General features: G+C 33.6%; 2 protein-coding genes and 1 pseudogene across 2 annotated transcripts; 2 read left to right on the plus strand and 1 right to left on the minus strand.

Annotated features, from left to right (window-relative positions):
- The first annotated feature begins 2,464 nt into the window (after positions 1–2,464).
- On the plus strand, positions 2,465–9,711 carry LOC106376327. The gene is made up of 9 exons (XM_022694257.2): positions 2,465–3,103; positions 3,931–4,204; positions 4,372–4,486; positions 4,568–4,692; positions 4,819–4,900; positions 4,993–5,104; positions 5,182–5,345; positions 5,428–5,548; positions 5,613–9,711. The coding sequence occupies exons 1-9, from the start codon at positions 2,915–2,917 to the stop codon at positions 5,952–5,954; spliced, it is 1,524 nt and encodes a 507-aa protein (XP_022549978.2). The 5' UTR covers positions 2,465–2,914; the 3' UTR covers positions 5,955–9,711.
- A 1,610-nt stretch (positions 9,712–11,321) lies between these two features.
- Positions 11,322–13,818, plus strand: LOC106357283 (annotated as a pseudogene).
- A 443-nt stretch (positions 13,819–14,261) lies between these two features.
- Positions 14,262–15,077, minus strand: LOC106357282. The gene has a single exon (XM_013796965.3). It carries the CDS (start codon positions 15,025–15,027, stop codon positions 14,530–14,532), a length of 498 nt encoding a protein of 165 aa, XP_013652419.1. The 5' UTR covers positions 15,028–15,077; the 3' UTR covers positions 14,262–14,529.
- Between the last annotated feature and the right edge of the window lie 144 nt (positions 15,078–15,221).

Here is a 15,221-nt window from a genome sequence, read left to right on the forward strand (position 1 = left end):
AAAATAGTATAGTAGAAAACAATTTCTAAAATAAACACGTTCATCTACTTCTTTTAGAACGTCCATTTTACTATTTACTAAATTTCTAAAAAAGAGAAATGTGCATTCTACTAATCGTAAAGGTATCCACTTTCCTTCTGAATGCATCTTCTACGTTTATAAAGTATTCTAAATTTTAGGGAATGTGTTTTCTACAATGTACTCTTACGTCTACTCAAAGTAGAAAATGTATTCAAAATTTTTATCATTCTTCTAAACTTTTAGAAGTCGCCTTCTACGGATAAGAATACCTGATTTTTTGCGAAAATTAATGAAATTTCAGTTAAAGAAATATTATAAAAATCTCCTAAAAATATTATAACTTCCTAAAACGTGTTATGGTCGATTTTACTTGAAAAAATTAAAGAAAAAATGATTCTCCATTCTCTTCTTCATCAATCTATGGTTTTCCCATAGTTTTTCTTTTGATTCTTCTCACAAACTCTTGTTCTCTATGATGCATATCTATACCGTTTTTTTTTTTTCGATTGCCTTTCAATTTTTTTTTCATTTTTCCATTAACTTCTTTTTTAAATTCAAATTAACTTTTAAATTGTGTTTAATTAGATTAAATATAGGGATAGTTTTGGGATTATGAGAAAAATTATACTATTGAGACAACTTCATGTTGGTTTTATACCAAGGGGACAACAACCTTGTTTTTTTGTTCTCTTTTAGCAATTTTCCCTAAGATTTTTAGAAACATTATATAAATTTATTTTCATAGAATTTCACAATGTACAAAATTTTCTACAACTCTTTCCAAATTTAACAAATTTTTCAATTTTTAGAATCAATAAAATCTATATAAATCTTACTTCCACTAATACTATAGTTAATTTTGGCATTATTCCAGTTACTAATCAGAAACATTTTGTTGACAAAAAAGTAATAAACATTTTATACTCCGTACGTATTTTGTAACTGGTACAAACGTTTTGCACCATTTACGGGGATGGTAACAGTCGTGATGAGTTGGCTGTTCCATGTGTTGGCACATGATATTTTGTGGACAGCTAGAACCAGCCCTACTATAGGTGATCTTGTGCTTGAACTCTGATATTTTAATTGTATAGTACAGTATATAGACTATGATCATTTTGGGAATATCTTTAGTTTCCAAAACGTTGTTGGTCGTTGTTGTTATCGGTAGAGTTTTTTTTTTTTGCTAAAATTGTTATCGGTAGAGTTGTCACATGTTTAATATATTTAATTTTTTTGTTTTGTTTTGACTAACGTTTTTTTTCTGCCTTCATGTAATATGTCAGTATGTACTATAGTGGCTATTGGTAGGTGAATATGGAATATATGTTCTGCCACATTTTTTAAAAAAAATCGTTCATCTACATATTTTCCAAAAACTTACTTGGAACATCTTTCTCTCTAAAAGTTTTAGAGGTCACAATTCACCAAGATCTGAATGATGATCGCGGTAAAGCAAGCGTACAGAATAAACATGTGGTACGATACATCTACGCTTCATGCACTATATCGGATAAATATTGTCTTCAAAGAATAGTTGGTATGAAATAACGTTTGGTTGATGCAAAATATTTTGCGGTGCAGAATAGATATATAATTATTAAAAATATGAAATTTATACGGATTTATGCAATTCGGATCAATATAATTTTTGTTTGGTTTGATTCGATTTAATTAGTATGATTAAAAATATAAAAGGTATTTAATATTTACGTGATTTGGATCATATTGAAAATATGAAATAATATATTTTGAAAAATAAATGTTCAGAAAATTTGGTATATATATTATATATATTTTATAAATATACAAATAGTATTCTCAAAGATATATTTATGTATGAAAGGTGTTCAAATATATATATATATATATATGTATGAAAGGTGTTCAAAATTTATATTGTTTGGTATCGATTTCTGGTTACGTACACATATCAAATACACTTAATTATTAAAAAAATCTATTATATATTTTGAAAAACGGTTTTTCATTATAAATCACATCCATTTGAACACACTATTTTTCATGCTAGTATGTTCATATTCACATTTTTGATATCACACCACTATATTTTAATGTGTATTAAATAATCGTAACAAATACTATAAAGGAAAAATTCTTATAAAACACATCAAAATTGGAGATAAAATGAATATGTGCGTTATTTAATAGAACTAGACAAAACAAAAATTGTTATTTTTGATGACAAATGCGTTATCTGACACAAAATCGTCCCGCACATGTGTAATAATATTGTCAATATAATTGACTGGTGAAAATCTTACCTTCCACATGACTATCATGAGAATCCTATTTAATTGCTAAAATATTTTTATGGAGTAAAAGAAAAAAATGTATTTGATATCGATAAAATTATTAAGAAAAAATTATGCTGAAATGAATTTTGAAAGCAACCAAATTTATGATGCCAGAGGGCATCTAACACTACTAAAAGCAAAATAAGAAGAGCATACAGGCTATCCACGTCGGATTTTTTATTTGGCCAATCAGGTTCTTTTTTTTTTACACGTCAGACTCGGGTTTGCCTTTTGCCCGAAGTCGAGTAAGAGATTTCGTGGGCTTCTGATTTCTCTTTGGGCTTTAAGTTTGATTCGGGCTTCTTTGTGTTTTTTGTGTATCGCGAGGAGAATCATTTAGGTGAGCCGACATCTAAACGAGAAGCTTCTCCTCACCATTACCGCTTCGTGTTCTTCGATCAAAAAGAGAACCGTAGATTCCATCGATTCAATCCTAAGCTATCAATAGTTCCGTTTCGATCAATCAATACCCCTTCATTATGATTTCTTTTCACCTCCCTCTTTTCCTCCTCTTATATAATTGATCTTCCTTCTCCGTAGAATGCAAAACCCTAGAAAAACTCAGATCTCAAGATATGGCGATGAAACGAAATGGAAAGTCTCCTGCGTCTTCCGAGTCTGACGAATCAGTGATGTTCTTCAGAGATGTCTCTCTCGGTCCCCATGAAACCCGGTTGCGATTCCGACTCATCCATTTCTGGGAGGCTCAGAACCCGGTGAAGAAGACCCTTATTGGTCTGGAAATGCTTCTCATCGACGAGCAGGTACGTCAATTCTATAAATAGTTCCTAGACCTTGAGATCGATGTGTGTTAGGGTGCATTAGTTATGTTTGATTAGTTAATTAAATTTTTAACAGTGATTTTGCCGGTTCTTTAAACTTGGAAGGTGAATCTAGGGTTAATTAGTTATGATAAAAAAACTTTAAAATTTGGTTTTGACGTTTTCCTGGTATTTTTTTTGTTTAAATCTTGAGGTTTGTTTCACGTTTTTAGTTTTGTTATTCTTTCCCGACTATATTAATTGTTACTGGACCGTGCGATCCGTGTCTGCGTTCATTAGTAATGTTAGAACGGAGTTAATTTAACTTTGAGCTATGCTTTCACGTTTCTTTAAACGTTAATAAGAATTTGTAGTTTGATTTTGTCATTTGTTTATATGGGTGTTTAGTTAGTTAATAAAAATTTTTAACAGTGATTTTGCCGGTTCTTTAAACTTGGAAGGTGAATCTAGGGTTAATTAGTTAGGATTAAAAAACTTTAAAATTTGGTTTTGGCGTTTTCCTGGTATTGTATTTGTTTAAATCTTGAGGTTTGTTTCACGTTTTTAGTTTTGTTATTCTTTCCCGACTATATTAATTGTTACTGGACCGTGCGATTCGTGTCTGCGTTCATTAGTAATGTTAGAATGAAGTTAATTTAACTTTGAGCTATGCTTTCACGTTTCTTTAAACGTTAATAAGAATTTGTAGTTTGATTTTGTCATTTGTTTATATGGTTGTTTAGTTAGTTATTAAGGTTTGGGATCGTATTTGTTTAAATCCGAGGTTTGATTCTGATTTTGTGTTTTTCTTATTATTTTTCCGACAATAGGGAACTGTCATTCAAGGATTCATCCCACCAGGTCGTATTAAGAAATACCTGCCTGAGATGAAGCGAGGTTCAGTTTACGAACTCATCAACTTCTACGGATCGAAGAACAAACCGATGTATCGGGTTGCTGATCATATCGCAACCGTGTCCTTCGCATGGAACTCTGAGTTGTCGGTTCTTCACGACATTCCAATCCCTTTTGATGAAGACCGTTTCAGGATGCATTCGTATGAGGATTTTGAGGCCAACTGTGATCTCAAAGGTGACCTCTACGGTAAGAATTCTAATTTTACTATATTTATATTTTGATGTTGTTTTGGCCTATCTTCCTGTTTGATAAAGAATTGTAGAATTTTGTTCAGTTATGTGATTAGTTCAAGTGTTTCTTTTTTTTTAAATGATTAGACATCTGAGTTATGTTCTTGATGATAAATGTTATAGATGTTCTTGGCCACATGAAGCTGGTTGATGGACAGGCTCTTACCGAGCGTCCCACCATTGATGAAGCGAAGCTCGCTACCACTCGGCACATTATGGTTCACGTGCAATCACATGAGTAAGTGTGTTCTTCTTTTTTTGATAAACCATATCTCTTTAGTTCATAAGGTTCTTAAGTCCCTAAGATATTATTTTCCAGAGGACCTGTTATGAAGCTTTACCTCTGGGACCAGGCAGCAACGGACTTCTGCAAGAAGTTTAAGTCCTATGAAAACACTCCCACAGTTCTTTTGGTCACAGCTGTTAACACTAAACGTCTCGGAGGTACTTATTTATCCCTTTGGTTTCGCGTTTGACTGATTAAACATTCTACAAACGTTTTGTTCTTTAAAATCGCCTTCTAACTTTTACACTCTTATCATCTTTAATCCTTCTTCCGTCATTTTACAGGTAACCTGGCACTGAGTTCTATGTCTCCCACACGGGTTTTCATGGACTATGATGTGCAACCAACAATTGATTACTTCGCGTGGTATGTAACACTGTCTATATAAGTTTATGTTGAGCACACATTTATTCAAATTGAAGTTATTGACTGAATTTATGATTTCTATTAATTGTTAGGCTCTCCTCGAACCCAGAGATTGCTAAGCAGGTTAGTGCAGAGGTGGTCACTAAGCGGGAGACGATGACCATATCTGACATCTTCTCCTACATGACTCTGGAATCTGCAAAGGTAAATACAAAGCTAAATGTTACATGCAATTTTTAAACGCTTCTATGTTTATATCAAATGCTTTTGAACTGTTGCAGGATGCCTTTTTTGAGTGCACTGCCACGATTGATGATGTGGTTCATGGATCTGCTTGGTACTATATTGCATGCACTGGGTGTCATAGTAAGGCTACCAAAGGCGCAAATTCATTGATTTGCACGAACCCAAGATGTGTGAAGGATACCACAGCTGGAGTTGCACAGTAAGTTCATTGGCATCGATAATCAATTACACTCTCTCTTATATAGTTTTTGGATTATTGACTTCTAAAACTTACATAACAGGTACCGTGCAAAGATTTCGGTCTATGACAGCAGTGAACAAGGTTTCTTTGTCCTGCTTGGTGATGCTGGTTTTCAGTTGACTGGGAGGCATGCATCTGAGTTGGTCAGCAGCTACTTTGAGGTATATATCTATCAGTTTATACTCTCAAATGATTGAAACTCACATTACTGTTTTTGAATGCAAGGCCAATAAAGACAAAGGTCCTGACCATGAAGTGCCTGTCCCGGAAGCTCTGATCAGCATAGTCGGACAGACCCATAAGTTCTGTGTAAAAGTTACAGACCACAACTTCTCTGGCAACACCCGAGCAATCACTGTGACCAAGATCCTCCCTCCGGAGACATCATCACCCACAAAAGGCTCCGTTGATAACGCTATTGCTGCAACATCCATGGAAGCAGTGCAGACTGGAAGTGAAGTGTGTGGGCCTTCAAAAAGCCGTGGAGATTCTGCAGATGAAGAGAGTAAGAGAACGTTTGACAGTGTTGATCCAGAGAAAGTCAAACGGGCAAGGTGTGAGAAATAATGATTCAGTTCGATAATTCTTAAGTCTTTGCATTGAACTTCAAGTACTATGTTGGTTTTTGCAAGTTTGCTTCAGTTTGGTACTATTTTGGTTTTTAACAACACTTTGCTTTGTTTCTTTTCATTTCAAACTTTGGATTTTAATCGATTAAACTATCCTTCCTATATAGTTTACTCAGATCAATTGTTTTCATGTTTAAATTCCTTTATATACACCAACTGATTTGGCCTCATCAATATCTTGCTAGACTTATTTATTTCCATAATCCATACACAATTTGAACTCCACGTAGCCATCACACACGCATATCACACAGCATGAAGATTTTAGAATATTTTACATTTATGAAATTTCTTAAAATCCCATATTCCTTATGATCCTATATTTATGTTAAAACCAAGCTAAATAGGAAAGTAATAAATTCTCCTTAAGAAAGTTTGCTTCGGACATTATAATCCCATATTACTTATGATCCTTAGGAAGGAAAAAAGACAGAAAATCAAACTCTCCCAATTATTCACTTGCGTTAGAAAGAAGGAGACTCGAGAAAGACAAAGACCTCATCTGTTTCTTCTACACTTCCAAGCAATATTCGTCTGGAACAAGTTGGTGGTGCGGATCTCTGTTTTACCGGTATGGATAGCCTCCCCAATAATCAGCCCATTGAAGTGTCAGGTAAATACCAAATCCCTGCATGATTCTCTTAAACAAAAGAAAATTAGAAGCATCCCGTAGCGTTTATAATTATTTTTTACCAATGAGTATGAATATCCAAACTATATTTAACCACAAGTTGGTTTGGATGGCAGTTCTACTCATTCGGCATAGAAAGTTGCAAAGCAACATTATAATTCAAATTTTTTATATAAGAACTATCCAGAACGTTTTATAAGACTAAATAAATAATACAATGTCATCCTTATAATTTTTTACGTTTTTTACTACGTTGGAATTATTCCTTATGAATAGAAGGGATGATTCTATAGTCAATGATATATAGTGGCTATGTAAATCACGTTTTGTAAAAAACCAGTATATTGTATGCTAAGTTGCTTCGTCTATACAGACAAGCTTTAATTATATATATACTTAAATATCACGAATGTTAATTTCAATTTTTCACGAAAATAGTATATATATTAGTTTCCCAGTCTTCACAGCGATATGTCTCGAGTTTTTTTTTTAGTTTGAGTTTTAAGGACTTGAAAGTTATATATATATATATATATATATTTAACTTACATCAAAAGTAATATACAAATACTGTGTTTCAGTGCCGTGCGAAGGTTTTTGGAGGCCCGAGGCGAGTTAAATAAATTTTACATGATTTTTTTTTTTGAAAATATTTTTATTTAAATTCGAATTATATAAAGTTTTTTTTTTGAAAAAACATATATATATATATATATATAACACTAAAAAGTTTTGATATATTACCTTAACATTTTCTAAATTTTTATAAACTAAAAACCAAACTATAAATTTTTAGCGTTTTGGATTGAAATGTTGGTCGCTGTTAAAAATTTTAATATTAGCATTTAAATTAAATACAATAAACTATATATTCAAAATATTATAAATTTTTAATCAAATTCTATAAATATATAAAATAAATTTAACTCATAATATATACAAAGAAGACAAATATGGATCAAATATTTATAGTTAATTTGAAATAGAATCTTTATAGTTTTATATAAAATATTGTAAAATTGATCACAAATTAGTTATTTTAAACACAAGTCAAATTTAGAATCAAATAATAATAAAAATCTAACTAAAAAAATACATTAAATATCAAGTAATTTTTTTTTTTTGTAATTAGGGGCCCTAAATATTTTACAAAATTTGGGGGCCGTAGGCGAATGCCTTTTTAAATCCATGTGTGTAATAAATATAGTTAGAAATTCATGTACCTTATTACAATTTTTAAATCGAATGTTTTTTAGTGACATCTTCAATGCAACACATTCCCCAAAGAATCCACGAACTTCAAGAAGGGGTTTCAGTGCGTCCTATCATAGTATGTATAAGAAATGTTTGGGACATCAAAAAACACCAAATAGATAATACTCGAACTTCCATCGGCTTCCTGTGCTACGACCACCACGTAAGCCTTTTCTAAACTTCTATATATATATATATATATATATATGTTTTCCAATCCACCATATTTGATTTAAATAACTCACTGCTTACTTAATTGGATTGGCACACCAAAATTTGATCACACCCAGGGACAACTATTAGAAGGTCGGGTCACCGGAGACATTCAGCCAGATGATCCAAAAAACTTAACCGAAGGAGATACATATGAGTTCTCGAGATTTTCTGTCATACATAATTCCCGACAACGGAAACTCACCCAACTGCCTTACAATATTCAGATCAACCAAAAGACAATAGCATTGAATGTTACACTCGATTGTCCGATATTTCCAGTTCACAGTTTATCTCCTCAGAAATACAGAAATCTATTGCGGTTGGCCATTTTGCCCACACACTTACCAGGTAAATATGTCATCCCAGTATTAATTAAACAAATATGTATATTTATTCTAAAATAAATGTGCAGATGTCGTCGGACAGATAGTCATAATACAAAAAATAAAACCTCACCACCCGGAACTCAATATTGATGCCACGATTGGCCTACGGCTGAACAGGTTAGTTTAACACAATAGTTAACAACAGAATAATTATTATCTTCATACCACATCTCTATCTCAGGTCAACGATCGTCAAACTCATATTGTGCGACAAGCAAGCAGCAGATTTTAGCATCCTATAAAGTAAGAAAGATAGAAAATTTAAAGTTATGATCGTCACAAGCTTAATTCCTAAACTAATCCAAGGTAAATAATTCTATATAACACATCAAAAAATCATACATATATAATTTTTTTATTTAACAGCATAAGAATAATATCCAATATTTTGCAGGCAAACTTATACTCCGTTCAACACCAGCAACAATTTTCTACTTCAACAAATCAATTGATTACATAAAGCATTTCAAAAGGCGAATAAGGGATTACGCAAAAACATGCAGCACGGAGTGACCCTATTTCATGCATCATTCGGATTATTATTCTCTCTCTCACAAATTTGATACCTAGATTTATTTTCATATAAAATTGTTTTATGATTCCTTTCCTTTAAAACCCTACTTCTATATAATACTTAAAAAAGGCGATGTCTAGATGTGATTGAGCAAGAAGAAAGAATAATAGATGATGAAATTTCAAATAGATTTTAAAGACCTTTAATTTATGTAATATTACAAAACTCCAAATTCGTTTATTACAATAAAAATTTTACCAACATATATATTAAAATAATATTCTGAAACGATATTCAACTGTAAGTTTTCAACAATTACACGTTTAAAAAATATTATTAAGTATGCTTCGTTTTTTGAAAATTGGGTGTTTATATATTAAATAGGTTATTGGAATACTTTTTCTTTTGCTGAATTTATTCGAAATAAGACTCCGACCTTTTGAAATAAGAGAATTTATGTTATATACATAAATTCAGGACAAAACTCTAAAATTTATGTTAACGATTATCGAGGATCAGGTGCTAACAACCGTCACACTCCAAGATCATATTGCCCTGATTGCTAATTTATTATAATGTAGAGCACCTACAAAAATTGTACTAATAATCACTATTTTATATGCTATGTATCAAGATTTAACATGATGGAATCTTAATCTAAAAGGCTATGCGAAGATATCAAATATTATTTTAAGACTCCAACTTTATGAAACCCATGTCTAGAAAGGTCACTTTTTCGGGTTATGTAATTAAACGATTTCGCAATTAACTTTAGCTAACGTTATGTCATCCACTGAGCTACTGTTGTTTTAGTTTTATTTGGTGGAGATTGGAGTGGAGGACACAACAACCACCTCAACACTTATTGCGTCCATACAATCAACACCAAAATTTAATATGATATTTTGTTTCAACATTTTCACAAACAAATAACCCGGGCGTAGCCCGGGAACGGACCTAGTTCAAATAAGACTGGGGTTTAATGGTTTATCATCTCATTTTATATATACTTTTAATATTTATAGTGTATATATTTCATCTTATTATTTATTGTGTGAATATATATTAAATAAAATTTTAGGCAAAAAACATATCTAACAAAAAAAAGTAAGATAACATAATAGATTGCATTTTTTTCAGTGTTGGTTTTTCCGAGTAAACTAGTATTTTTTTACCATTGGTTGATTATGCTTTTACAAACTAGGAAAATCTTAATGTATTAAGTTAACTCATTAATAGTAACAAATTAAAAAAAAAAAATTATTCTTACAGTTTAGTTTTCAATTGAACAGTTGTCGTATCATCGAACGGTAAATACATTATTCCAAACATCAACTGTGCACTACTCAAGATAGTAAATATATAGTAAATGATGCATTAATATGGGGGTAAACTTATTCGCATATCCTGCATTTTTCTGCAAACTGTTTGTTACTGGTTAAAATATGTTTGGTAGATAATTAATAATATGTTTGTCTAGAAAAAAATAAAGTTTATTAACTTGTGTATTTTAAATCTCTAAATAATTTAAACGTAGGGAACCCATATGGTTACCATTCAATATCATTATATAAAACGCATGAGGTGTTTCTCCATTTCCTCGTATCCATTCATCACTTTCCCTCTCCTCATCATCTCGTGTTATACTCTCTGTCTCATCTACGTGATGGTGCTCTCTCACGCCGCATCTGATACGGACGTCTCTCACTCCACATTCGCATCACCATACGTCCGAACTTCACTTCCCAGGTAACATATATTGGACCTATGCTCGACCATCAACTCTGACAATATATAACTAACAATATAACAATCTTTTTTGACTAAAACGATATTAAAATCTTAATCATGTAATATGTTATAAGTATGTATTAAGGGATATGTATATCCCACATTGGAAAATCAATGGGACATTAAGTAATATATAAAAGGTTAGGGCCAATCCACTAATTGCCAATTGGTTTTGAGTTGGAAACCCATAATAAACCCGAATTTAACATGGTATCAGAGCCCAGATCCTAATAAGTTAAACCCCTAATTAATATTAACCCTACCCGACCGGGTATATAGGTCGTAATTGACTCGCTCGACCGAGTATAACTGTCTTAAAAAGGTTCCGAGATTTCTGACCGATAAGAGCCATCATCTCGAGGAGGGGTATTAAGGGATATGTATAATCCCACATTGGAAAATCAATGGGACATTAAGTAATATATAAAGGGTTAGGGCCAATCCATTATGGCCTCAGATGAGGAGAGGGAAAGGATTAGGGCCAATCCATTAATGGCCTCAAATGATCCAATGGGACATTATGGTCTCAGATTGATCTGAGGCCATTAATGGATTGGCCTCTCGTATCAATGGGACATTAAGTAATCTCGATCATAATGGTGTTAAAAACATTAATATCAGGTTCAAGATGCCGGGAAACTCAATTCCGAACGAAGCTGCGTATCAGATAATGCACGACGAGCTAATGCTTGACGGCAATTCAAGGCTGAACTTAGCCTCCTTCTTGACAACTTGGATGGAGCCTGAGTGCGATAAACTCATCATGGCATCCATTAACAAAAATTACGTCGAGAAGCACGCGTACCCTATCACCACCGAACTCCAGGTATTGGATCATATAATATATATAAAAAAAACCTTCAAAAGTCTTGGGGGCCAAAGCCAATGTTTCATTAGACTGTGTTCATATCCATCCGCCCTGATTCTGCCACATTCTAGTTCACTAAGATTATTATAGTTAACATCAATCTCAATGTCAATGTCATTTGTCAAGTGGGGTTTCACTAATTAATCTTTTTTGTTTAATGTTTGATAAATAAAACAGAACCGATGTGTGAACATGATTGCAAATCTATTCAATGCTCCGTTAGGAGAGACGGAGACAGCCGTCGGAGTAGGGACCGTTGGATCATCTGAGGCCATAATGTTGGCCGGTTTGGCCTTTAAGCGGAAATGGCAGAACAAGCGTAAAGCCGAAGGCAAACCCTTCAATAAACCAAATATTGTCACCGGAGCCAATGTTCATGAAGTAATTAACAATTGTTCAAGATTAATAATCATGATCAAATTGGTGCTTTTGATCATTTTCTTACAACGACGAATCAAAATGTTAGGTGTGTTGGGAGAAATTCGCCAGGTACTTTGAGGTTGAGCTTAAAAAAGTCAAACTAAGCGAAGGATATTATGTGATGGATCCAGAGAAAGCTGTTGAGATGGTTGATGAGAACACTATGTGTTGCGGCCATTCTTGGTTCCACTCTTAATGGAGAATTCGAAGATGTCAAACTCTTGAACGATCTCTTGGTTCTAAAGAACAAAGAAACCGGGTAATTAAATAGCTTCATGTCAATAGATTGTTTACACCCTAATCAAAACAACTAACCTATGCGTCCATACATGCATGTCTTTTTCATAGATGGGACACACCGATCCATGTGGATGCAGCAAGTGGAGGATTCATAGCACCGTTTTTGTATCCGGAATTGGAATGGGACTTTAGGTTGCCGTTGGTGAAGAGTATAAATGTGAGTGGTCACAAGTATGGACTTGTGTACGAAGGCATTGGTTGGGTGGTTTGGAGAACCAAAGAAGATTTGCCTGAGGAACTCATATTCCACGTCAATTATCTTGGTGTAGACCAACCCACTTTTACTCTCAATTTCTCTAAAGGTAATTTACTTTGATATTGATTTTAACTAGTTATTTTTACTTTTTTCTTGCTATTTTTATTTTATTGATAGAATTTTAATTTAGCTATATTTGTTTTCAGTTTTTCACCAATCACTCTTCATTGATATTCATCTCTCTATAAACGTAGGTTCAAGTCAAGTCATAGCTCAATACTACCAACTTATCAGACTGGGCCACGAGGTGAGTCGGTCCACGATTACTTTAAACACTATTTAATTATCATGCTAATGCTAAGTTTAATTATCATGCTAATGCTAAGTAATTAGACATGTTTTAATAAATAATATTGTATCAAACAGGGTTATAGAAATGTGATGGAGAATTGCAGAGAGAATATGATCGTGCTAAGGGCAGTGGCGGAGCCAATGTACAATCAGGGGGGTCAATTGACCCATGTCAATTTTTGAAAAAAAAAATTTTACTTGTATTTCCAAAGAAAAATCTGACGAATTTAGCTTATTGACCCTTGCAAAATACATTTGTTATCACATTGACCCCTCTAAAATAAAATTCTACCTCCGCCACTGGCTAAGGGAAGGACTTAAGAAGACAGAAAAGTTCAACATCATATCAAAAGACGAGGGAGTGCCACTTGTCGCTTTTTCCTTGAAAGATAGCAGCTCTCACACTGAGTTCGAAATCTCCCACATGCTTCGCAGGTCAATTGTCTTAACTAAGATCTCAAATGCCCTTCTTGTTTAGAAGCTTTCATTGTGATATGAGTTGTGTGTGAATATGATGTATCTATAATGAACTTCTTTATAAATATGTAACATGTAGGTACGGGTGGATAGTGCCAGCATATACAATGCCTCCAAACGCACAGCACATAACTGTTCTTCGAGTGGTCATCAGAGAAGATTTCTCAAGAACATTCGCAGAGAGACTTGTGATTGATATTGACAAAGTGATGCGTGAGCTCGATGAGCTTCCTTCGCGAGTAGTCCACAAAATTTCGCTAGGAGAGGAGAAGAGTGAAGCTAATGGTGATAAATTGAGAGTGACTGTGAAGAAAAGCGATATGGAGACGCCGAGAGAGATCATCAATGACTGGAAGAAGTTGGTTCCCGACAGGAAGAAGACAAATGGGATCTGTTAATTTAATATTAGTGAAAATGTTTGAACTGCTTTTATTAATAACTGCATTGATTCGGAGATTTGAAGGTTTTTCCTTTCTTGTTGTTGAACTAAGTGTGTTTCATTTGATTAACGTGTAATATCTTTTGATATTATTGCAGCATTATGAAATTTTTTTGTGTTATTTGTTACTAGTTTACCATCCATTGCTTATAGAGACTCCACTTTCTCAACTCTTGCTCGCCATGTCGCTACATCGCGTGAGAGAAACACCATTGCGGATGGATTGGCAAAGAATGTATTATCTGCTGAACTTGCCATTTTGGCTGATGCCTAATCTCGTTTAGGTTGGTTTAATATAAGTTGTGTTTCAAAAATAAATAGAAATCTCATTGTTCTTTTATTTTATTTTTAAATTCCGTTAGCTGGTAGGATAACGTAACATAAGAAAATGGGTGATCACTTTTTGTAAAAATGTTTAATTCTGATAAACCAAACTGAAAATTAACCAAAGAATAAAAGTGAAGACAAATGAAATAAAGTTTTCTCTAAATGTAAAGTATGCTTCATTTCTTAAGAGAAAACACTCCAAAAAAGAAAACACTGATATCGTTATTAAGAAGGACTAACTTTATTTCCTCGAAGACTAACATGGAGAAGCATAATTAAAAAAGAAAAATTTAAAACCTACTAAGAACTCATTATTTATAATTCTGATAACTAATTAAAACCCCTAAGCTGGCGAGGGAGCAGATGGAGTAGATCCAGCTTTGGTGGCGCAATGTAGCTTAACAAAGTAGTCAAAGAAAGGGTTATGGTAAGCTCCAAAAACAGTCTTGTCACAGTCTACATCCATCTTCTGTATCGAAGCACAACAATCCGATCCAATAACAGGTTTGTGGGTGAAGAAAGCTTTCTGGATATCCGCCATACATGTTTTTACATCCTTGCAATCAGACAAGCACTTGGCGACTACCGGTGGTGGATGGAACGGAACAGGGTGGAAAGGGTGGTTGTATCCGGCGGGGAGTGGCGGAAAGGCCTTTCCGCCAGCACATGGGAACGTCCACTGTGGTGGCTTAGGGTGAAAGTAAGGGTAGGAATGGTAATGCCACCATTCGAGCTTTTCGCTACGCAGTGATGGCATTGACTCCATATCACTTGCTGTGACTTGAGATGTGACATAGCATGAGAAGAGTATAATAGCAACAAGCATCGCAAGATTCTTCATTTTTCTTTGGATTCTTGGGAGCTTTTATGAGGATTGGATATGTGAAATGTGAAAATGATGTATGCGTTATATAGGTGTTATAATTAGGGTTTTTAGATTACAACTTTGTGTGCTGTGATAAGTTCGAATGATGTATCTTATTGGCATATTCTCTGATTGACTCGGCTATTTCTCTTTGACGACGTGATGTTTGT

Source organism: Brassica napus, chromosome A2 (genome assembly GCF_020379485.1).
Source record: "Brassica napus cultivar Da-Ae chromosome A2, Da-Ae, whole genome shotgun sequence".
Classification (NCBI taxonomy): domain Eukaryota; kingdom Viridiplantae; phylum Streptophyta; class Magnoliopsida; order Brassicales; family Brassicaceae; genus Brassica; species Brassica napus.

Coding starts and splice junctions, on each gene's coding strand:
- LOC106376327 (XM_022694257.2), top strand. CDS start 2,915: ATGGCGATGAAACGAAATGGAAAGTCTCCTGCGTCTTCCGAGTCTGAC. Junction 3,104..3,930: donor TGCTTCTCATCGACGAGCAG/GTACGTCAATTC, acceptor TTCCGACAATAG/GGAACTGTCATTCAAGGATT. Junction 4,205..4,371: donor TCTCAAAGGTGACCTCTACG/GTAAGAATTCTA, acceptor TAAATGTTATAG/ATGTTCTTGGCCACATGAAG.
- LOC106357282 (XM_013796965.3), bottom strand. CDS start 15,027: ATGAAGAATCTTGCGATGCTTGTTGCTATTATACTCTTCTCATGCTAT.